A 23,984-nucleotide genomic window follows, 5' to 3' on the forward strand; every position below is an offset into this window, starting at 1 on the left:
GTATAAGCGAGGCACCAAGAGAAAATATTGGCGGTGATTGAGTGCCTAGCAGTGTGCATAGAGAAGAACTCTCCCTGAACTCCCTCTACCCCATGCAAAATCACTTTCCCTCTTCCTCCAATTCCATAGCCTTCACACCCAGGGGCCCCAGGACATGGGTTGGGAGAACTCAAGGGCAAAGTTACACTCAGGTCTCGAGAGGGAAAAGGCTGTCCTTCTTATGTTTCTAAGCACCCTCCACTTCTGGTTCCCACCATGGACTCTTCTTTCCCTGCTGCTTTCCCTAAATAAAAATGCATGATTTCTGAACAACAGTCTCCTTACTGCTTTTACTGCAGGGGTAGGCTGGGGGATCACAGGCAAACACACTGAATGCAGGGGCCCCTTGATGAGACACAAAACTGACCATCCATAAAACGTTTTTTCAAAGCTTCTCTGATTTGCACTGCCTGGCACTGTATTTTCTTTACTGCCCTGATGTCTGGCTGCTCAAAATCTCTGGGTAGGCACTCTGCCTCGGCTTCCCAACCTGCCAGATAACGTTCCTCCCTTTCTCCTGCAAAGATTATTGGGCATACACAGGCTGACACCATAAATGGAATATTACATTCACCGAGGTCCATCCTAGTCAAGAGACTCCTAAACCTACCCTTTAAAATGTCCAAAAGCACATTCAACCACCATTCTGCATCTGCTCAGCCTGTAGTTGAACCGCTTCTTACTGAGGTCCAAGCTACCCGTGCACGGCTTCAAGAGCCATGGGAGCAAGGGGTAGATTGGTCACCAAGGATCACAATTGGCATTTCCACCTCTCTGATTCTGATTTTTGAGTCTGGGAGAAAAGTTCCAGTGTGTATCTTTCCCAAGAGGAAGGAGTTCCTAAAGATGCATGAATCATGCACTTTTCCCCATCATCGCACATTGATGTCAGTGAAACGGACCTTGTGATCCACCAGCACCTGCAGCACCATGGAGAAGAATCCCTTGCAGTTTATGTACTCCTTAGCAAGGTGCCAGGGGCGAAGAGGGGGATGTACATTCCATTTATCACCCCACTGCAGTTAGGGAACCCCAGTTCCTGGAAAAATCATGGAGGGGATCCTCAAGGAATCCATTTAGAGGCCTTTGGAAGAGGGGAAAGTGATCAAGAATAGCCAACATGTATTCACGAAGGGCCAGTAAGGCCTGACCAATCTGATTAGATTCTATGATGAGGTAACTGGTTCTGTGGATATGGGAAAGTCAGTGGATATCTTGACTTCAGCAAAGCTTTTGATACGGTCTCCCACAATATTCTTGCCAGCAAGTTAAGGGAGTATGGATTAGATACATGGACTGTAAGATGGATAGAAAGCTGGCTAGACTGTTGGGCCCAATGAGTAGTGATCAACAGCTTAATGTCAGGTTGGCAGTCGGTTTCTAGTGGAGTGCCCCAAGGATCTGTTCTAGGGATGGTTTTATTCAACATTTTTATTAATGACCTAGATGGGGGGGATGGATTGCACCCTCAGCAAGTTTGCAGATGACACTAAGCTAGGGGGAGAGGTAGATATGTTGGAGGACAGGGATAGGATCCAGAGTGACCTAGACAGATTAGAGGGTTGGGCCAAAAGAAATCTGATGAGGTTCAACAAGGACAAGTTTAGAGTCTTGCACTTGGGACAGAAGAATCCCAAGCATTGTTACAGGCTGGGGACTGAACGACTAAGTAGCAGTTCAGCAGAAAAGGACCTGAGGATTACAGTGGATAAGAAGCTGGATATGAGTCAACAGTGTGCCCTTGTAGCCAAGAAGGCTAATGGTGCATTAGGAGGAGCATTGCCAGCAGATCTAGATAAGTGATTATTCCCCTTTATTCAGCACTGGTGAGGCCACAGCTGGAGTATTAAGTCCAGTTCTGGGCCCCCCACTATAGAAAGGATGTGGATGCATTGGACAGGATCCAGCAGAGGGCGACTAAAATGATTAGGGGGCTGGAGCACATGGCCTATGAGGAGAAACTGAGGGATTTGGGTTTGTTTAGTCTGCAGGAGAGAAGAGTGAGGGGGGATTTGATAGCAGCCTTCAATTTCCCAAAGGGAGGTTCCAAAGAGGATGGAGAAAGGCTGTTTGCAGTAGTGATGGATGGCAGAACAAGGAGCAATGGTCTCAGGTTACAGTGGGGGAGGTCTAGTTTGGACATTAGGAAAAACTATTTCACTAGGAGGGTGGTGAAGCACCGGAATGGGTTACCTAGGAAGGTGGTGGAATCTTCATCCCTGGAGGTTTTTAAGTCTCGGCTTGACAGGGCCCTGGCTGGGTTGATTTAGTTGGGATTGGTCCTGCCTTGGGCAGGGGGCTGGACTTGATGACCTCCTGAGGTCTCTTCCAGCTCTATGATTCTATGATTGCGGCAAAGCCACCCACTATGGTAGCCACATTTCCCAGAGTCACTACCCTTTGTGACAGAATGGTATTGATTGCCCTGGCTACTTGTATAATAATAGCCTCCACTACAGTTTTCCCAACTGAGCAGTAGCTGTCTAGCATTGTAAGCTTCCACAGGGCAATTGTCACATGCTTCTCCACGGTCAGAGTGGGTCTCATTTTGGTATTCTTGCACTTCAGGGCAGAGGAAAACGCTATGCAAAGTTAAATGAAAGTGGCCTGGTGCATTTGGAAGTTTTGCAGCCACTGCTGATCATCCTGTATCAGCATCACAATGCAATCCCACCCATCTGTGCTTGTCTCACAGCACCAGAACCAGCATTCCACTGTGTTAATAGGATTGAATGCTGGCTGCGCTTCCATTTTGTACAACATAAGGGCTTGCCTGCACAGTGTGCGTGTGGGACTCTGAGATGGAGGAGATTCCTCCTCCTCCTCCTCATCCTCTTTCTGGAGTGCCATGCCAATGCTCTTGAAATACTGTGTCATTAAACGCATCAAGGTAGACATCACCATCACAATGGTTTGATGTAGATCTATGCTTGCACTACTATGGCATCTGCACAGGCAACCAGAGCCAAAAAGAGTGTGAAAATACTGTTTCTCAATCCAGAGACGGGAGTAGATGAGTGCATTATGGGATGCTGATGACATGTACCCTTAACAACCTGCTGCACAATTTTGGTCACAGCGTACACCAGGAGCATAACCCAGAATCAGTGGTCTAGCAAGGGGGGGGGCAATTACCCGTAGGCATTACACTAGGGGTGTGCCAATATAGTCACCCTCTGCTCCCTTTGTCATCCCTTGGCTTGCCAGCTCCTCCTCCACCCATCACCACCGTCTGGAGCCTCCTCCCCCCCCCCGCCCTCAGCCCAACCCTCCTCCATCTCTGCTGGCAGGTTAATGCATGCGGCGCCCAGCCCCAAACTGGATGGGGCGGGGGAAGATGTGGTACAAGCTCCCATCCCCCTCCTCCCAGGGTTGGGCTTAGCCATGTGCCAGGTTTTGGGACCCGCCACATAGGGGTGGAGGGTGAAAAATTTTTCTTTGCCTCCAGGCGCATAACAGCTTCTGCCCAGAATGCAAAGTGGTGCAGGCACTGTGGGATAGCTACCTCAGTGCATTGCTCTCAGAGTCAACAGCAGTCTCTCTACTGGTGACATGCTACTTCAAACGATGTTGAATTCTTCTCTGCAGTGAGGACATGGACTTTCAACTTTGCAAAACATATGTGAAGAAATTAACCATAATATATTCAATCTCATCTCATAGTGTAGACATGGCCTAAATGAGGAAACTAAATACAACAGGCAAGACAAACATCGGTGTAAATCAACATTGCTCAGCTGATGCCACCTGTGAATCTGGCCCAATATATACATTTATAGATTCAACAAAATATAAGGCTAAGAACACAAATAATCATGACAAGGCTCACTACAACTTCTGAATTTACATGAAAAGATTAATGCTGTTCTGGATTTTTTAATACTAAATGACACATACACAAACAAGCTTTCTAGAATCCATTAGCGCAACTGAAGGCGCTATCTAAAAATTGCAGTGTACAACATGACGATGAACAGGCTCAAGGCTTTAGAACAGATTTTCTAGCAATACAAGAAGACTGCAATAAACAACCATAGACACCTGTTTTTCTTAAAACACTCTTTTAGCGGAAGTCACCCTAGCTGAATTAAATTTGTTTCCCTTGGGTCTGCATTTTCTTTGGTTAAGACAACAGCTGCACCATATGGAGATGATCCACAAGAAGTGTAACAACACATGTTTGTGATTGCCGTATCAGCTTTGGCAGACCTAAGCACAGAACTCCTTAGTTGCCTCTTCCCAGGAAGCCAGTTTATAATCTATAACTACATCTTGCAAAATAGTAGCCCAAATACATATAGCTTTATTTTTGTTTTACTATATCAGCATGTACAAGAAATAATCAGAACACAATATTATGCATAACAATTAATATTGGACTAATCACTAGCATTCTCAATGGCATGTACAAATAGGAACTGACTAGGTTTACTCATGCCTTATGTACAATCTTCAGAAGTCCTAAGCCCTAAAATGTAATCCAGTCCTACAGAGATACTCAGGCTATCATCAGATTTTCCAGTATCTCTATTTCAAAGTTGTAGAAATAGTCAGTAAATGTAACTTCTCCATGACATTGCTGAATTCCTAGAAAAATATGAACTATCTATATTTATGGACAGGTTTTTGTTTTTCACTTAGAGAATGGATGCCAAAAGTTAGGCTTGTGGTATTTGAATAGGCTTTGGATCAGGGTCTAAAAACCATTTTTGAGGCATCTAGCTGGGAGGTTTTGAATTGTGCCATGCTTGAAGATTGGGCCCACTTACATACCCAAAAACAAACCTGCATCCTAATTTCAGAAACTCATTTCTTTGAAAGCCTCTCTTGAATGTGAAATAGGTATCTGACATACAGCATGGGTCAGACATATTCAAACACGCAGATTTTTATTCCTTTTTCCCCATCTAAAAGGCACTCTGTGTCATTTTCTCACTGAGCATTTTTGGCATTCAAATAAGGCAAATTATCATTATGCATGATAAAGGATTAAAAATTGATATTGTCTACTACAGGATAAGAGAAACTAAACACTGAAGATGGAGAAAATTAGACACTGAAAGTAATGACAAACTCAGACTAAAACTCCAGAATCTTCCCCATTCCCATGGTTACACAAAATATTGAATTCCATTTTATTTACAGGACACAAAAACATGCTCACAAAATAAGTGACATGCAGTTTCAAAGTGATTAAGACCAGGTTTGCATTGGAAACTTCTGCCAGTATAACAATGTCTGGTGGGGTGGGATTTCTTTTGTCTGTTTTTCACAGCATTTCTGCATGGGAAAAAAAGCCCTAGTATAGTTGCAGTTATAGGTATAAAAAAGCTCTTCAGCTGATAAGGTTATTTTGCTCAGGCAGTTGGTAAAAGCGATACTGGCAAAAACTCTTGTGATGGTAAAAGCTGCATCTGTTAGGAGGGTTTGTTGTAGGGATGTAAAATCCCATTTAATTGGATTACTGATTAAAGGGGACATGAGGGGGGCTGCTCTAGCTCCACTGGGTTGGAGCAGCACCCCGCTGTGGACAGGGGCTGCTTTGATTGGCCAGTCAGAGAAGTGCCTGCATGTAGTGGGTCCTGCAGGGCTGAAACAGCTCCCCATCCACTGCAGGTGGGAAGCTGCTCCAGTTCCTACAAGTTAACCAGAACCGGTTAACCATTCATATCCCTAGTTTGCTGGTATAGCTATACTAGTGCAGTGGTTCTAGAACAGACAAGGTCTAAGCGTAATTGTTCTGCATAAATGTTAGGCTGATTATAAGCTATGACACCCAGGGCATGAAACATTCACACCTCTGAGTGTAGGGTTGCCAACTTTCTAATTGCACAAAACTGAACACCTCAGATGCCCTGTCCCCACTCGCTCCATCCATCCTTTATCCTGTCATCATTCACTCTCCTCCATGCTCACCCACTTTCACTGGGCTGGGGCAGAGGGTTGGAATGTGAGAGGGGGTGAGAGCTCTGGCTGGGGTTGCAGGCTGTGGGGTGCCTGGATGGGGATGAGGAGTTTGGGATGCAGGAGGAAGCTCAGGGGTTGGACTGTGTGTGGGGGGGGGAGAGGGATGGGGTTCTGGCTGGGGGTGTGGGCTCTGTGGTGGGCCAGGGATAAGGGGTTTGGATGCAGGAGGGGGCTCAAGGCTGAGACAGAGGTGCAAGCTATGAGAGGGAGTTGTGATCTTGAGTAGGGTGTTGGTGTGCAGGAGGATGGTTGGGGTTGGGCTCCAGGAGGGCAGCACTTACCTCAAGAACCTCCTAGCTGGCAATGCAGCAGGGTTAGGGCAGGCTTCCTGTTTGCCAGGGCTTCATGATGCCCCAGCAGTGGCTAGAAGGTCCAGCCCTTAGCAGTAGAAGTGCAGCCAGAGGGGTTTTTGCACAGTGTGTGCTGCCCATGCCTGCAGGCACTAGGTTCCATTAGCCATGGTTCCCAGGCAATGGGAGCTGGGGGGGCAGTGAATGAAGCTTCCCTGATCACCCCTTCATTGGGGGACTGGAAGGATATGCCAGCTGCTCCACTGTGTCTCCAACTGGACTTTAATCCAGACAGTAGTGCTGACCAAAGCTGCCAGGATACCTTTTTGATTGGGCATTCTGGTTGAAAACTGGACACCTGGCAATCCTGTCTGAGGGCCGTACTTATGCTGTCATAACTGCTGGTGTAGATCCAATTAGGCTGACAGAAGAAGTCTTCTGTTGACTTAAGCCAACACAAAACCCTGCAGTGAAACACTGTGTAGATATGGCCTTAATATTAGTTGTATTCTCCATGGATGCATCTGAGGAGATGATCCCCTCAGTGGCAGCTTAGCCACACTCATTTGCATTTCCTCTTCCTTTCCCTTTTGCGCTAAAACCTCTTGGCTGTGTCTAGACTGGCCAGTTTTTCCGGAAAATCAGCCGCTTTTCCGGATAAACTTGCCAGCTGTCTACACTGGCCGCTTGAATTTCCGCAAAAGCACTGACTTCCTACTGTAAGAAATCAGTGCTTCTTGCGGAAATACTATGCTGCTCCCGTTCAGGCAAAAGTCCCTTTTGCGCAAAGCTTTTGCGCAAAAGGGCCTGTGTAGACAGCTCAGATTTGTTTTCCGCAAAAAAGCCCCAATCGCAAAAATGGCGATCGGGGCTTTTTTGTGGAAAAGCGTGTCTAGATTGGCACGGACGCTTTTCCGCAAAAAGTGCTTTTGTGGAAAAGCGTCCGTGCCAATCTAGACGCTCTGTTCCAAAAATGCTTTTAACGGAAAACTTTTCCGTTAAAAGCATTTCCAGACAATCATGCCAATCTAGACGTAGCCCTTGAGCAAAAGGGAAAGGAAGAGGAAATGCAAATGAGAGCGTGACATATGCAAATGTCCATTTGCATTTCCTTTCACAAGAGGATCACCGTTTAGATGTAGCCTCAGCTGGGGCTTCGCTCTCAGCCCTCAGGGCTGGGTTTTTGCCCTTAAAGGGCCAGTGCAGAGCAAGGCCCTATCACACCCCTTCACATGCCAAACCCTTCTCTGCACTCCACTCACAGTTGCTGCCCTTGGTCAGGGCAGACCCAGAATTGAGAGGTGCATCTACAGAGTTCACCTTCCATCTTGAGTGGGGGGGGAGTAAGGAGGCATCTTACTTACTCTGGTGGTCACTCGTCATCCACTTGCTGCTCTCTGCCACTATTCATCCTACCTCGCTGCCACTGCTCCGCTGGCCGCTCATTACTCCTCTTTATTGCCATTCTACTGGCTGATCATTGTGCTGCCACTGCTCTGCTGGCCAGTTGTCACATCTTCCGCTGGCTTGTGTTGGATATGGCTCTGGGCCAAACCTAGTGATTTCATCTCTCAGCCCAAAGCACAGTCCAGCCACAAGAAATTCCAGCATCCACTGGAGTGAATTTAAAATAATAAAGATACTCATTATGGAGCCTGCTTTAGTTTTATCATTGGGGGAGGGGCTGAAGAGATAAGAAGGGCACGGAGAAACAGGTTGAACCAGTCTTACAGCTTACTCCTGGAGGTCATGCAGCCTGCTGACTTAGAGTCCTGCCCTCCCCAGTTAACTTCACAGACAGTCAAGCCCTTGTCCATCAAAGGTTCTTTACATTGACAATGTCCCTCCTTTTGAGCTGAGTTAAACATAGTCTGACTTTTTTGCATGCACAAAATAACTACAAGCATTGGTACTCATGCCTCACAATTTCTGCATTTAGTGTTAACGCAATTTGTGACCCCACAACTGCCAAATTGGTACAATGGGCAAAACACCATTGTAGCAGTTGAATATCTAGCAGGCCTAAGAAAAACAGGGGCAAACTGTATTTACATAAAGACACCCAGGAATTCTTTCCCATTCCATCTGTCTGTAATGGAAGCACTAATTCACACCCTGTTTACATGTAGATTCAGGTATGTTGAGAGAAGAATATTGTTCAGGGAGGTGATCTTCCTATACAAACAGGAAGAACTGCTTCTTGTGAGTCTACAGAAGGGGAGTATGCTGACATAAGCTCTGTAATGAAGACATATCTATAATTTAAACCACTAATTTACAATAACTCTTGAAACAATAGCACCAGCGCAGTTTTTTAAAGTTTTTTTGATTCATGTAGTTTAAAAGTAACTAATTTGCATGCTGCATGAATAGCTTATTCTGATATGAGTTAAGCTATGTTGATGTGTCCCAGATGAGAAATCTAGAAAACTTTTTTCAGTGTGAGACCTGACTATTGACCGCTCTCTGGACTGTAAAGTCAGCAGAACTGTCAGTTGTTTCACAAATACAACACTCACTTTATTTCAGCTGTGGGACGAATGAGAGAGAGACACTTTAGAACCGTGGATAGGGTTTGATCAATGGCTAGTTTCATAACCAGGGCAATTTTTAATAACTCAAGATATACAGTAAGTCCCCTTTTAGCTATTATTGAAAAGAACCCTGTAGTCATTTAGGTTATGTCTACACTGCCACCCTAGTTCAAACTAGGGTGGCTAATGTAGGCATTTGAACTTGCAAATGAAGCCCGGAATTTAAATATCCCGGGCTTCATTGGCATGTTCCTGGGCGGATGCCATTTTAACCTGCAAGGGGGTTTAACGGTAGTTCAAATTAGGAGCTTTAATTCGAACTACCTAGTCCGTGCCGAGTGTAGCCGCGGGCAGGTAGTTCGAACTATGGGCATTTAAAAATGGCATCCGCCTGGGAACATGTCAATGAAGCCCGGGATATTTAAATTCCGGGCTTCATTTGCAAGGTCGAATGCCTACATTAGCCACCCTAGTTCGAAGTAGGGTGGCAGTGTAGACATACCCTTAGTTCCCCCTTCCTGTTATTGCAACCTTGCCTTACAACTACACTTCCTATAATTAAACAAAAAGCTTCACTCTATCTGTCCTGTGAAAGGTTAACAAAAACAGGGGGAAATTACATAGACCAGGGGTGGGCAAGAGGCTGCCAACGGGATGAATCCGGCCCACCAAGTTACCAAATTCAGCCTGCAGTTGCCTTGACAGAACCCTTAGACAGAGAACATCTCACTCTTTAAAAAGCCAGATATTCTCCATTCCGGACTGCTGGGGAGGGAGGAGGAAGACTTCTCATGCTGATTCTGCCCAGCAGAAAAAACTCTTAGCTCCCATTGGCCAATCTCTCAGATTATGGCAAATAGGAGCTAAGAATTTTTGCTGGGAGCAGGGACAGCATAGGAAATCTTCTCTGTCCCACCTCCTCCCACCTCCCGCTTCCTCTCATGCCTGGAGAAGAGCCACGTGGAGCAGCAAGCATCCTGCAGCAGACAGTTTGCCTCAGGTTTCTGCTGGTAAGCACCTCCGAGCCAGAGCCTGCCTCCAGCACCCCAGCCCCTCCCTTCCCTGCCCCCCCACCGCATACCCAACCCCTCTGCCTCCTCCTCCACCCAGCCAAACCCCCTCCCAGATCTGGCACCCCAATCTCCTGCCCAGATCACAATCCCCTCCTGCCCTAGGTCACATCCCAAAACCCTGCACCCCAGTCTCCTGCCCTTAGTCACAACTGCCTCCTTCACCCAAACTCCCTCTCAGATACCATTCTCCCTCCTGTAACCCAATTCCTTACCCCAAGCTCTCTTCTGCACCCAACCTCTATCCCAGACCCCAGAATTCGCCCATTAGTATCATGGAAGAGTGCAGCCCTTGGCCATTTTCCAAAATCTTGGAGTGGCCTCCTGTCAAAAATTATTGCTCACCCCTGACATAGACAGTGCTGCCCTCAAATAGGGACATCAACGTGTAGTCCATGACATGATTAACTGATAAACCTTGGCTTAACCGGCAATCTTATAGACTACATGCACTCCCCTCCTCCTGTCACTGCCTCTATCAGAGGCAGCAAGTGTGTGTGGAGGGGAGCAGAATCTGATACCTGTGAGGCGCTGGCTTCCCCATGAGCACTGGATCTACCTGGCTCCCCTACTCCCGTGCTGCTGCCTCTGATCCCCGCAGACAGGAGCTCAGATCTCTGCAGACAGGGCTGCTGTCATCCTGTGCTGCTGCCTCTGTATCAGAGGTAGCACAGGGAGTTGTTTTTTAAACTGATTCCGCTCACGGACCGGCTCCTACCTGCCACCCATCGCTGCTGCCTCCAATACATAGGCAGCCATGCAGGATTGCAAGGGGCTCCCTGGGAGTGGGAGCACACTGGCTGCTAGCCCCCACCCCCCGGTGACTATTGAATAGTTGGTAACTGATAAGATTTCATGTGGTTACATGACTATTCAGTTATACTATATCTAACATCCCTACCCTTAAAAATACTTGGATCCAATCTCCAGGTCTTCATCAATGGTTGTGCCACCTAACTTCTTCAAACTCCCTGTGATGGCTGTCAGATTGCTGTTTGCAATGTAAGACACATGGCAAAGTAAAGGTAACATTGCAGAAGGGACAAAGACATACAGGATATAGTCAGAGGGGTAGAGAGGGAATTCTCAGCTAACAAACTAAAGGAATCTTACTGGCTAATAGGGCTCTCAGTTCTGAGAAATTACAGCTGTCAGAGCAGACAGCCTACCATTTGTGCCAATGAATGTTTTCATACAAACAGCTGAGGCAAAAATCATTGTGAATTACTCATTTCTTAGCTCCTGCATATTGTTCTTAACCTCCACACAGATAACAATTTCTTGGTGCTGTTAAGTACATTTACTATCTAATGTTCCAGTGTGGTTGGTAACTGACTGGAGGACTTCTGTGTGTGTGTGTGTGTGTGGGGGGGGGGGGGGGGGGGCATGTAAATTGGCATGGTAAATGTCTCTAGCATAGATGAGCTCAAAGTAATCTTAGGTCCTATTACTAACAATAGGTGACTTTATTCTAGACAAAAATAAGATTAACCGATGGTGAAATATCAAGAGCACAATTGGTACCATTGTAGTGCAGATTAGGACCCTTTTCCCCAGTTAGCTGCAAACAGCAATACTTAGAATACATCCTATTCTGTTTCAGAGTTGTTTAATATACTGTAACATAATTAGGAAAAACAGCACATGGTATTAAAGATTTGAAGTTAAATGATCAACTTAAAATCCCATGTGAACAGACATATCCTTACCTGTGGCATTAATGCTTTGGTTATTAAAGTAGCTTAAGTAGTAAGTAAAAACTTTAGAAATCCAACTAACTCTGCCACACTTCATTGAGTATTCACACTGGTTGAAGGGGGAATAAATGGTGTCAGACCCTGGCCCTAAATTTGCTTCTTTGATCACAATTTAGACAAAGTAAATCAATAAGGTCAATTCCACTCTTTTATGGTCAATTTCTCTTTACACCACAATACTTAGGCTGTAAAAACACTGCAAAGGAATGTTTGTTTATAAACAAACTTCAGTGTAATTCAGGAAAAAATATTGGAAACATTATTTCCTTAGGCTCTTGTAAACTTTTTTAAACAAAACTAAATTTTAAGCCAAACTTGAGTTGTCAGTGTCCCTTATAATATCTGATATATTTATAACTATCTTCTGACTGACAAGGTTAAGGAAATACATAGCATTCTTAGATAAGCCTGCAAGGTTACTTCATGTTAGACATGATAGCTAGAATCTTTTGTTCCCTTTTGGGCAACAGAAAAAGTACATGCAGAAGTTGGTTCTCCTTATCTTCTGTATAAACAAGCCAGGATTCTATCCAAGGCCTCTTTCTTAACTTTCAAAATCCCAGTTTATTAGGCAACTGCAACACAGAAAACATTAAGACACAGAAACAATTTACTGACAATTTGAACGTTTAAAATGTGTAATATTTGGAATAACCAGTTTAAGCACATCACTTAGGCATTTAACTCACTATCCAAAGCTCTTTGAAATAAATTGGCATCTTTCAATTGATTTTAATGAAGTTAGATCAGGTGTTTGCATATCAATCAAATATATGAACACCTACGTGTGAACTCCTTTTAAACAGAAAACAATAAGACTTAAAAATAACTCAAGCTTTCTAATTTTTGTCCTGTGCAATTTATTATAACTTGTATGCAAATAAGACAATCTGTAACTTGCTAGTTCATGTGCTTTGGTATACCATCATGCTCTTCTATTCCTCAAAGCCAATGTGCCCTGTTTTAATTCATCCTTGAAAAGAACTGTACTTGTTGTGATAGGTGCCAACTTTGCGAGTGCTCCAGAGCTGTAGCACCCATGGGAAAAAATAGTGGGTGCTCAGCAGTTCCATGGATCAGCAAACCCCTTCCGCCCCAACAGCCTTGCCAATCAGCTTCTCCTCTCTCCCTTCCTGTTAAGCAGGGGAGAGGCAGAGAGTGGTGGGATGGAGTAGGGGCGGCAAGTGGTGGGGAAGGATTGGGAGCTTGGTGTTGGGGTGGAGTGGATGGGGTCGGGGCAAAGCAGGGTCAAGCACCTCCTCTCCCCTCTGCCCCAGGAAATAGGAAATTGGTGCTTGAACTTTTTGTTATGGCTAATTCTACAGAGGAATGAATGCTAATATATATATTTGTAATATGGGGGATTGGATCAGCGGCTTCAAAGGAATAGTAGCTGTTGTTCTTCTGGCAGATTTTAGGCTGGATCTAAACAAAACTTTTTCTTAAGATCCCATGCCATTGCAACCTCTGGTGCAAGTGCAGCTCTACCATTGGTAGAAACTGTGGGATTACCAGTTTATATTATCCATTAACTTCTTCATCTTCATGTGGTCTAGATATCAGTCACCAACACCATATGCTTCCAGATCTCCTTTAATGGAAAGGTAGAGTTAGGAAGTGGACAGAAATACTGTGTCTTTCCCCTTTCAAGTCCAAAACATATCTCTATCTCCCTTGCTATAAGCACTGTAAGTGGGCATGCTCACTCATTACTGTACTCTGAAGTCAGGTCCCCAAGATCACATAACTGGGACTGGATGAATTACTCCAATAGGCTGTGGTAAAAAATACTACTGTTTAGGCAAGTGACTATGAAAATGAATAATGTTGTAGACTATTCTTTATATCTGTTTTTGACATTGAATTCAATGTATTGTCCTTCCATTTACATTGAGAATACATAGCTAAATTTTAGAAACTCTGTAGGGAAAATTGGAGGTACTGGCATGTGAATAAAGGAAAAAGCATTTGGACAAAAAAAAAAAAAAAAAAGCCTAGGGCAGTGATACTAAACTAGATCTATCCACAGGCTGATTTATGATTTTATGATAAGAGGCAAGCCATTTGTGTAAAAGGCAGATGAGAAAATAAACAAAAAGCCCCCCAAAACAACCACACTTCAGTTTCCAATAAATAAAGGCCCTGATTGCAATGTAAGTGTTAGTATTCCTATATTATAATGAAGATTATAAAACAAAATTATTGCCTATGTTTGTGGCAATCTTTAATTGGAGAAGCGACATTGATGATATCTGGCAAACTTTGTAAAGAGTGGTTTATAGGAGGTCAGGGCAAGGAGTATGCACTGGTGAAGATGCTCATCTGTCAGGTGATTGTAGGGTTGGTATTGAATGATATTTATAATGTTTATAGTACAAAACACAGATTTGTGGAGGTACATTGATCCAAACACTATTAAAAGATAGTTAGATTTTTGGCTATTCTGACACTGGTCATCATCTTGAGTCCAGAAATCACAAAGTCCCGCTTATCTCTATGCTCTCAAGCCTTAATATTTCTAATTGAAACACACCTTCAGCAAATGAATCAAGAATATTCTTTGCTTCAGAAGATCAAGGCCCATTCACAGAGACAACAAAGGGATCACAAACAAATAAAAGCAAATTCTTTGGAATTTTAAAATCTCAAATCACATTTTAATTGATCAGATTGCTGCGGACCTCTTACAGGCTACGTCTACACTGGCCCCTTTTCCGGAAGGGGCATGTAAATTTCAGCAGTCGTCGTAGGGAAATCCGCGGCATTTAAATAAAAATGTCCGCCGCTTTTTTCCGGCTTTTAAAAAAGCCGGAAAAGAGCGTCTAGACTGGCCCCGATCCTCCGGAAAAAGTGCCCTTTTCCGGAGGCTCTTATTCTTACTTCAAATAAGAGCCTCCGGAAAAGGGCACTTTTTCCGGAGGATCGGGGCCAGTCTAGATGCTCTTTTCCGGCTTTTTTAAAAGCCGGAAAAAAGCAGCGGACATTTTTATTTAAATGCCGCGGGGGATATTTAAATCCCCCGCGGATTTCCCTACGACGACTGCTGAAATTTACATGCCCCTTCCGGAAAAGGGGCCAGTGTAGACGTAGCCACATTGTTTTTATTTAGGTTTCATCTGTAGCAACAACATACAATGTGGGAAAATGCAACATCTTTCCTGTTAAGTCTGTCTGAAAGATTTTGAGATTTCTCTGAAAAAGACACACATTTTCAAAACAGATCTCTGACACTTCTTCTTAAACCCTTGTATTCCAAGTGGAGCATAGGTCATCTACAAGTCTCTTCCACTTCACTCTGTTTTGAGACAAAACTTCTAGCTGACTCCAGGAGTACCCCAGTTGTTGTCCTTCAATCTCAGTAGATCTTCTCCATGTTGTCTGAGGTCTTCCTCTTTTGCGTCTTCCTTGTAGGTTCCATGTGAGGGCTTGATGGACTATGCTGGATTATGGTTGTCTGAGAGAGTGGCCTAGCTATCCCCACTTTCTTCTCTTGACTTGTATATCAAGAGGTTCTTGTCCTGCTCTGTTCCAAAGCTCCTTATTTGTGACAAAATCTTGCCATTTGATGTGAAGGATGTACCTCAGGCATCTGTTTATGAATGTCTGTAGCTTGTGATTTAAGACTTTTTAATATGCCAGGTCTCACATCCATACAAGAGCACACTTTTCACATTTGTGTTGAAGATTCGCAGTTTCATCTTAGCAGATATTTGTGAACTCCATATGGGATGAAGAGTCTTGAACGCAGCTGTTGCTTTCCCCATCCTAGCATTGATATCCTTGTCTGTTCCTCTGTCTCTGCCCATAATACTCCCCACGTAGATGAACTGCTCCACATATTCCAGGTTATCCCCTCCCAGTGTGATGGTGGTGGTGTTGGACTCGTTGTTCCTCACTGTCTTGGTCTTTCCCTTGTGACTGCTCAGCCCAGTCATTGAGACAGTTTTTTCCAGTGTTGCAACCTTTTCTTCCATGTTGGTGTTAAGGGAGGGCGACATCGTTAGCAAAATCAATGACAGAACTGGAACTGTAAGCTGAGGGAATTCAAGTGACTAGTAATACTGCACAGAAAAGCTACCTGTGGAGTGAAGGTTCAGGGCGGCATTTTGCAGGGTGATATCCCACCTCCATTCGGCCAGTGTCCTGGGCTCACCACTACCATGCTGGAGCCTTCATATTTATTTATTGATAAATAAAATTTGCAAAATGTTAATATATTGTGTGCAGATTTTTTTTTGGCACAGAATTCCTCCAGGAGTAAGTATAAATGTGTATGGCAATGATATCTGCATTTCCTTGCATTTTGTTAAATATGCATATTTAATGAAGCATTAGTATATCCTAGAATTCTCAGGGATCTGACTGGGAGATATTTGAGTGACTAGTGATTATCTTCAAATAGATGGGAAAGATTCCAGAGGATTGGAAAATGGCATTGTATTTGCCCGATCTATAAAAAGGTGAATAAAGACAACTCAGGAAATTACAGACCAGTCAGTCAGCTTAACATCAGTGCACAGAAAGATAATGGAGCAAATAATTAAGCAATTAATTTGCAAATACCTAGATTTATCACCTTCTGTGTAGACTGTTATTTATCAAGAACAAATTGTGTCAAAACATCCAAACTACTTTCTTTAACAAGGTAATAAGTCTTGTGTATAGGGAAGGGAGGAAGTGATAGATGTGGGATATCTTGAATTTTGTAAGGCTTTTGATACTATCTCATAAACAAACTTGGAAAATTCAGACTAGATGGAGCTACTATAAGGTGAGTGCATAACTGGTTGGAAAACTGTTCCCAGAAATAGTTATGGTTGGAGGGCTTATCTCTTCACCCTCCCACTTCCATAATCCTTGTATGAACAAAGAATAGCAATAACCTGAAGTCTGGAGATGAAAACAATGTGATGTTTATTTGTGTTAGCTTCCAGCAAGCATGAATCCCATTTCCTTTTTCAAACTTACTTCTTGTTTTCCTTCAATTTATATAGTAATATTCTCAGCAATCCCTAAATCAATCATTTTACTGAAATTTAACTAACTATTCCTGACATTGTAACATAATGACCTAACCAATTATATCCCACCATCTTAATTGGTTTACACCCTGCAAAGTTAATTACACTGTGACAGAAGCAAAGTACTAGAGGCTATGTCTACACTATGGCTGTGTCTATATTGGCACCCCTTTCCGGAAAAGGGATGCTAATGAGACCAGTTGGAATTGCAAATGCCGTGGGGGATTTAAATATCTCCCGCGGCATTTGCATGAACATGGTTGCCGCTTTTTTCCGGCTCGGGGTTTTGCCGGAGAAAAACGCCGGTCTAGACGGGATCTTGCAGAAAATAAGCCCTTTTCCGGAAGATCCCTTATTCCTACTTTCCAGAAAAGGGCTTATTTTCCGCAAGATCCCGTCTAGACTTGCGTTTTTCTCCGGCAAAACCCTGAGCCGGAAAAAAGCGGCAGCCATGTTCATGCAAATGCCGCAGGGGATATTTAAATCCCCCACGGCATTTGCAATTCCGACTGGTCTCATTAGCATCCCTTTTCTGGAAAGGGGTGCCAATGTAGACACAGCCTATGGTTTTTTTCAGGATACCAGAAGTATCCCAAAAAAACGCTGCTGAGTCCAGGGAACGCGTGTGCATTTCCGCTTTTTTTTGTGGAAGTGGAAACATGCTCTTTTGCAAGCTCCTGTATTCCTCCTTCCCTGAGGAAGAAGGGAGCTTCTGAAAGAGGTTTTTTTTCCTGACATTTGGCCCATTCTAGATGGGTCAAATGTTGGAAAAGCCTCTTCTGACAAAAGAATCGGAAAAAGGTATGCAAAATGTGGAGGGCATTTTGCGTAGCTTTTTCCGACAAATACTTGTAGTCTAGACCTAGCCAGATCGACCATACAGATAAACAATAGAGAAGTGAGGACTATAATGACAAAACAATAAAGAAATGAGGATGTCACAGTACCCTCTCCTCTCTTTCTCTGGTATTTATTTGGAACTTGGACCCCTTAACTCCATGCATCTGAAGAAGTGGGTTGTGCCCATGAAAGTTCATGATACCATCTAGATTTTTTGTTAGTTTCTAAGTTGTTGCAAGACTATTTGTTATTTTTTTGTCAGTTACAGACTAACACAGTTACCCCCTCTGAAACTTTTGAGGTATATAAAAAGTTGTTACAAGATGGTAGGAAACAAATTGTTTTTAACTCCTGTAGATAGGACAAGAAGCAATGTTTGAATGTTTCTCCTGTCTTGTTTACTGACCGTATGCCTAAACCAGGGACTGTTAAACTGATCCTCAGAGATTGCCAGCAAATAATTGTTTATATTAACATCCACTGGTTTGCATTGCCTGCAGAAGTCTCACCTGCCCTACACTTTAATTTAAATAGGGAGATTTAAATATTTCCTTTGTGATATTAATAGTGTACCTGGACTACTGGAGGAAGCCAAAGACTGAAGATTAACATCCCTCTCTGAAGCAATGAACTAACTACTAACACACCCTTTCTGGCCATCCTTAGGCATGTGCAGTTGCCTAGGGTACCACTAAATTTAGGTTTGCTGCCTCAAATTTTATGGTGGCCTATGCTGCACGTACCTAGGGATGGGATGTTAAGCAGCCACAGGTTGTGCTGATCTGGTTTTGGTGGCCCCATCCCCACGCCACACGCCCTGCGGGGTCAACACTGGCTCTGTCGATACCAACCCCCCCACTCACTAGGCAGCGGTGAGTGGCGCAAGTGCAGGCCAAAGGGCTCCGGGGGAGCAGGTGGTAGCCACGCAGCCGGCGGCTGGAGAGAGGCGTTGTTTCCCCTTCACAGCTCTACTGCTCTTCGGCGGGCGTCGTGTCGGGCCTGCACTGTGTCGCCCATCTACTGCCCGGAGGCCTCCCTCCCTGCCCCGCTCCAGGATTCCCAACTCTACGGGACCGGACACTATCGCAGCAAATGGCATCAGGTCCGTTTGGTCAGAGAGTGGGCAGCCCCCGCCCCCGTGGGGGTGCGTGCGCTGGTGCGGAGCCGCGTAGGGCCCAGCACTGCCAGGGTCGGCTCTGACGCCTCCGGGAGCCCCACTCTTTGTGGCGGTCAAAATGGCCCCTTGCGATAAGGGAGCTTTAATGTATCCCTTAAAACGGAGCTGTGCCACGCCCGGCTCCCCGCAGGACACGCACTGGCCGCCGGGGAAGCGTAAGGGGCTCCCGGCTGTGAGATGCCGCTGCCCGGAGCGGTCACTCCGGCGGGGCCCGCGGACCGCTGCAAACTACACATCCCAGCATACGGCGCTCTACAGCCAGGCCCGGCGAGGCGTGCAGTATGCTGGGAACGCTCTGCGCTCCCCATTGTTCTCCCTCCGACACAAGTCCGCTCGCTCTCGCCCGGGCAGCAACAGCCGCTTCAGTCCAGGCTGGGGGACTTTTCCTTCCGCCTTGTGAGGCTGCGAGTGACTTGGTTAGCCTCCAATCAGTGCTTGCCTTTGCGCCTCCTGTAACCAATGAAAGGAGGAAGGAGGCGGGCCTGGGGCAGCCAGCAGGCTAGGACTAGGTGGCGCTGGGATAGGTTGTGTGAGAGTCCGCCTCAGACTCGAGAGGGAGGCGAGGCGCATTTAAAGGGCCAGCCCCAGAGTTGCCGGAAAGTTGTGTGGAGTTAAGGGGGGGGGGGCCGGCGGGGGCCTGTCAGGCGATATCGCGCCGCGGCGGACTGGGCTCAGCGCGCTTCCAGCCCACAGTGGCAGCATGGAGCCTGCAGCACCGAAAAGGTATCGAGCCCCGTCCTCGCTCTGGCACTGAGCGCAGCTGGCGGCGTGGTCTGGTGGGTGGGGGCAGGAGCTGGAGCTAGGCCTCGCCAGGCACCACTGGGCTACGGCCGGCGCCGCCCTCCCCCGGGACTGCTGGGATATGCCCCTTCTCTCCCCCACTGAGAGTGACGTGAGGAGACATTAGGCCCCCCGGCCTGTGATCCCCTCCTCCCCCTTCAGCCTTGGCGCTCCCCCTCCGTGGGGGGAGGGGACAGACGCCAGTTCAACCCTCCCTCCAACATTGGCGCTAAGCTCTCCCCCTCTGAGGTGGCACTATTGGTCGTAACCCCCTCTCCCATAAATCGCTTAACAGTCACTACCCAATGCTAGGGTGAATGCGAAGACTGGCATGTGCTTACACAATTTAGCACCAATTCCTATGGGGGTGGATGGAAATGTAGACTGGACACCTACAATGAGCCTTCCCCCAGCTCAGGGATTCTTCTTTGCTTTCTACAAACTTAGTTTATTCACGAGGGATGGAGGGTGGAAGAAGAGAACATAAAAACACCCAACATTAAAACTAATCCAGGAGGGAAATCCTAATATATCACTCTTCTGTCTATAGAACTAATTTTGGGATGGCAGAGATTGTAACAAACTTCCTTTCAATCTTACATTGCAATTGTAGTCTGAACCTGACTACAAATGACATTGAAATTCCATATTTTTATCTCAATCCCTTCTAAATAAATAATGCTCAGTTAGCTTCTTTTGTAAATCTTGGCCCTATGTATCTCAACTAATGGATTAAGTTAAATCAGCAACCCATATTATTCTGGAATAGCGGAATTTCTAAGTGAAGACTAACCTTTATTGAGCCCAACAGAGAACTGTCAGGATGACAATAAATCTTCTGTGAGATCAGACTACATAGTCTAGGCTCTGAACTTAAATCTATATTTTTAAAACTAATGCTGAGGAAGAAATTGACATCGTGTGCTATGGGTGTACCACTACTAGCTTCCGTGAGGCTCTGGGCATGCTTCACAGTGCAGCTTTTAGAGATTATATTGGTAAAGTATATTGCTTTTACATTTGAAAGATCCTAGTTTTTTCACTGCTACCTTTTAAAATTTCATTTTAAAAAAAGTTGCCCACATCTAACTGCAGATCTACACTACACATTGCAGGGCAATGCCACCCCATGAATACCGTAGCTGGAGTTGCCAGGACTTAGGTCGAGTTGCCACAGGGTCAGTGGGAGAAACTCTCCTTTCAACTTCCCTGATGCTACTCATTCTGATGGAGTACTGAAGTCGGCCAGAGAGACTGATCAGTGGTAGATTTAGAAGGTCTACGTGAAGACTTGCTAAATCAATCCCTAGGGAATTGATTGTCACAGCATCAGTCTCCCAGTAGGATACACCTGCCCTAAGACACAGCAGAAGCCAGGAGAATATGTGAATGTTCTGTTGGCTATAGACAATAATCAGTAATACTGAATAAAAGCTGCTTGGAGTGAAATATAGCTTAAGGACACTTAATTGTTTTTAGAGGACAGGAATTTGAAAAATCATGACTATATTATCACCTCTCCGTTTTAATTATGGTTCTTCTGGAGAAAAGCTTTTCACAAAATGTGAGCATCTGAAGCTAATTGCAACTAATGTATTATCCAGAATTTTTATTAGACTGTAACAGAACAATAATAAAAGCCATGGACTTCATCCAAATGATTTGGATGGAGCTTTTACTTGAAAAACACTGTTAAAATAGCTTAATCTCATAATTAGCAGATTTATTCAAGTAAATTAGGAAGATCCAAAATTAGAAACTCTTAACAAAAAACCCTTACTGTTGTGGAATTGACAACCCCAAAGGCTCATAAATTGTCAGGTCCCTGACAGATAATGATTTAAATACATTTTGAATTTTGAGCCTTTAGGGTTCATGTATTTAGGCTTTTCTCCACAACCATGAAGATGAGAAACTTGATTCCAGAGCTTTGTATACACATGTTAAAGTTTAAAGCGCTGCTGAGGTCTCCGAGCACTCTGTCAGTGTTTCTCAACTTTTTTTTTTTAAATATCCCTTTAAAAAAAAAAGGCCTCCCTTTTTTTAAAAAAAAATTGCAAGTACCCCCAGTACCTACAGTTTTCAGACACACACAATTTTTTTCTATCCTTGCAACACATTTGTTTAAACAACTTAATCATAGCCGGGTGAACAATGAAATTTTTGGGTGTAAAAAGTACAAAAATAATAAAGCGCTGTAAAACTTAACAAAATCAGTTTTCTCCAAATTTCAGTTGTATTGATGTACCCCTCAGACTGCTCTCGAGTACCCTTAAGGGTACTTGTACCACTCATTGAGAAACACTGCTCTAGGTAAACAATCTACATGAGGCAAGTAGCTAACAGTGCTTGGGCTGCAGCTCCCAGCGCTATAGCATTATTCACACTGGTGCTTTACAGTGCTGTAACTTGCTGATGCTGGTGGTTTTTTTTACACTCCTAAGTGAGAAAGTTAAGATGCACTAACTTGCTAGTGTAGACAAACCCCAAGAGCTGTTGCTTTAAGGAAAACACTAAAGGCCTCATCTAACAACAAAAGTTATATTGCCTTACCTTTGCTGATAGTTAATGGGGTATAGCCCCACCCTAGTGTGAATGCAGTTATAGTAGCATGAAGTGTTGATACCATTATAGCAGGGGTTCTCAAGCTTTTGTATTGGCGAATCCTTTCACAAAGCAAGTCTATGAATGTGACCCCTTTGTAAATGAAAACATTTAACACTATTATAAATGCTGCAGGTGAAACAAGGATTGGAGATAGAAGCTGACAGCTTGTGCCCCTCCCCCGTCCCCTATAACACCTCTAGTTTCAGAATCCCTGTGCTATAGTTTATTGATGAGTATAGTTTTATACCTCTTCCTTTAGAAGTATATTTGTTTTCTGTTAGAGGTGATTGTATTTTCTTTAACTGATGTAGATATAGTTGTACAAAATTGCCCTTAGACCAGGCCTTAATATCAATAATAGCAATACAGTTTTGAGAGTTAACTTATCATACATAATGTTGCTATGTGAACTATCATGCTTCAGCGCAAAACCCCAGACAAATTGATAAGGTGGGGGATTTAGGAGGAAACTTTCCTAGTGAGCAGGGGTATCCTCTGACTGCTGATTGCCAGCTTTCTTGTATCTTTCCTCTGAAGCATTGTTTCCCAAATGGTGTTCTGGGGAACCCCAGAGTTCTGTGAAGTGAAAATAAGGGTTCTGCAAGAAAATTCCATTACAATAACATTTTATGATTTAAAAAAATAAATATTTAAGCATTTATTAATTTTATTGAAAACAATTTTCATTTGTATTGATCTCATGACCTTGTTTAGCATTTGTTTATTATTATCCTTACTTATTTGTGGTCTACTTTTTCAGCTCCACGTAGAAGACTTATTAGGGGTTCCACAAAATTATTTCGAGTTTAAAAGGGTTCCGTGGCCAAATGAAATTGGGGAAACACTCCTCTGAAGCATATGTTACAGGGTACTTTTTGAGAGAGGGTTACAGAATAAGATGACTTTGTTTTAATCCAGCTCAGCAACTTTTGTGGTATTAAATATGTGTTTTAAAACAAGATATATTAATGACAACTCATTGAGGGTTTTTTGTTTTTTTTTTTGCAGGTGCATTTTTATTTTATCTGGTATATATTCAAACTAACACCAACTTTAAGGCTTTTGGTTTGGGATTTTACTCACTGTTTACTTTTTGGTTTTGGAGCTGTTACTACTTCATTGACTATCTAGTGCATGTACTAGAAATACAGCCACTGTGGGTTCATCAAGTCTGTCAAATACTGATTCAGTTGCACAATCTAAAGTTAATGTATTGAGAACTTATATACTGCATTTTTCCTAGATAAAATAAATAGTATTTACAGAAAAAACCCACTTGTATTTCTACAACCCTTCCAGAATCTTGTAGCATTTTACAAGTACAAACTAATTAAATCCCTAACCTTGCTATCTTGGACTATATTTCCACTGTTTTCAGTGGGAATTTTGTTTACTCTGGTTGCAGGCAGGGTTTCCAACTTTCTAATTGCAGAAAATTGAGACCCACTGCTTCCATAAGGTCCTACCCTTTCTCCAAGGCCCTGCACCTCACTTGCTCCATCCCTGCTCCCTCTCCCACCATCATTTATTGTAGCGGTACAGGAGGGGGTGCAGGCTCCAGCTGGGGGTGTGGGCTCTGGGGTGAGGCCAGGGATTAGGGGTTTGGAGTGCTGAAGGGGGCCCAGGGCTGGGGTAAGGGATTGTGTGTGGGATGGGCCCTGGGACAGAGTTTGGGTATGGGAGGGGAATTCGTGCTGGGGCATGGAGTTGAGGGTTTGGGGTCATGGAGGTGTTTACCACAGCTCCCAAGGAAGCAGCCACCAGGTCCCTGCAATCCCTAGGCATGCGGTGGGTGGCTAGGCAGGTTCCATATGCTGCCCTTTTATGCTTGCAGGTGCTGACCCTGCAGTCCACTTTGGTCGTAATTCCTAGCCAATGGGAACTGTGGGGCAGTACCTATGA

At 44.3% G+C, this 23,984-nt stretch overlaps 1 protein-coding gene across 5 annotated transcripts in view; it reads left to right on the forward strand.

The window, feature by feature from the left end:
• The first annotated feature begins 19,179 nt into the window (after positions 1-19,179).
• The window catches only part of STK3 (serine/threonine kinase 3), a 318,957-nt gene continuing 314,152 nt past the window's right edge, over positions 19,180-23,984 (forward strand). For 2 of the 5 annotated variants that reach the window (XM_075920321.1, XM_075920323.1), the window contains exon 1: positions 19,183-19,418. In XM_075920321.1, coding sequence (XP_075776436.1) covers positions 19,396-19,418 — 23 coding nt within the window. In that variant the 5' untranslated portion in view covers positions 19,183-19,395. Of the gene's footprint in view, positions 19,419-23,984 lie in introns of all 5 variants that reach the window. The other 3 variants (XM_075920320.1, XM_075920324.1, XM_075920322.1) reach the window with 3 other exon arrangements.

This window comes from Pelodiscus sinensis, chromosome 2 (genome assembly GCF_049634645.1).
Source record: "Pelodiscus sinensis isolate JC-2024 chromosome 2, ASM4963464v1, whole genome shotgun sequence".
Lineage (NCBI taxonomy): Eukaryota > Metazoa > Chordata > Testudines > Trionychidae > Pelodiscus > Pelodiscus sinensis.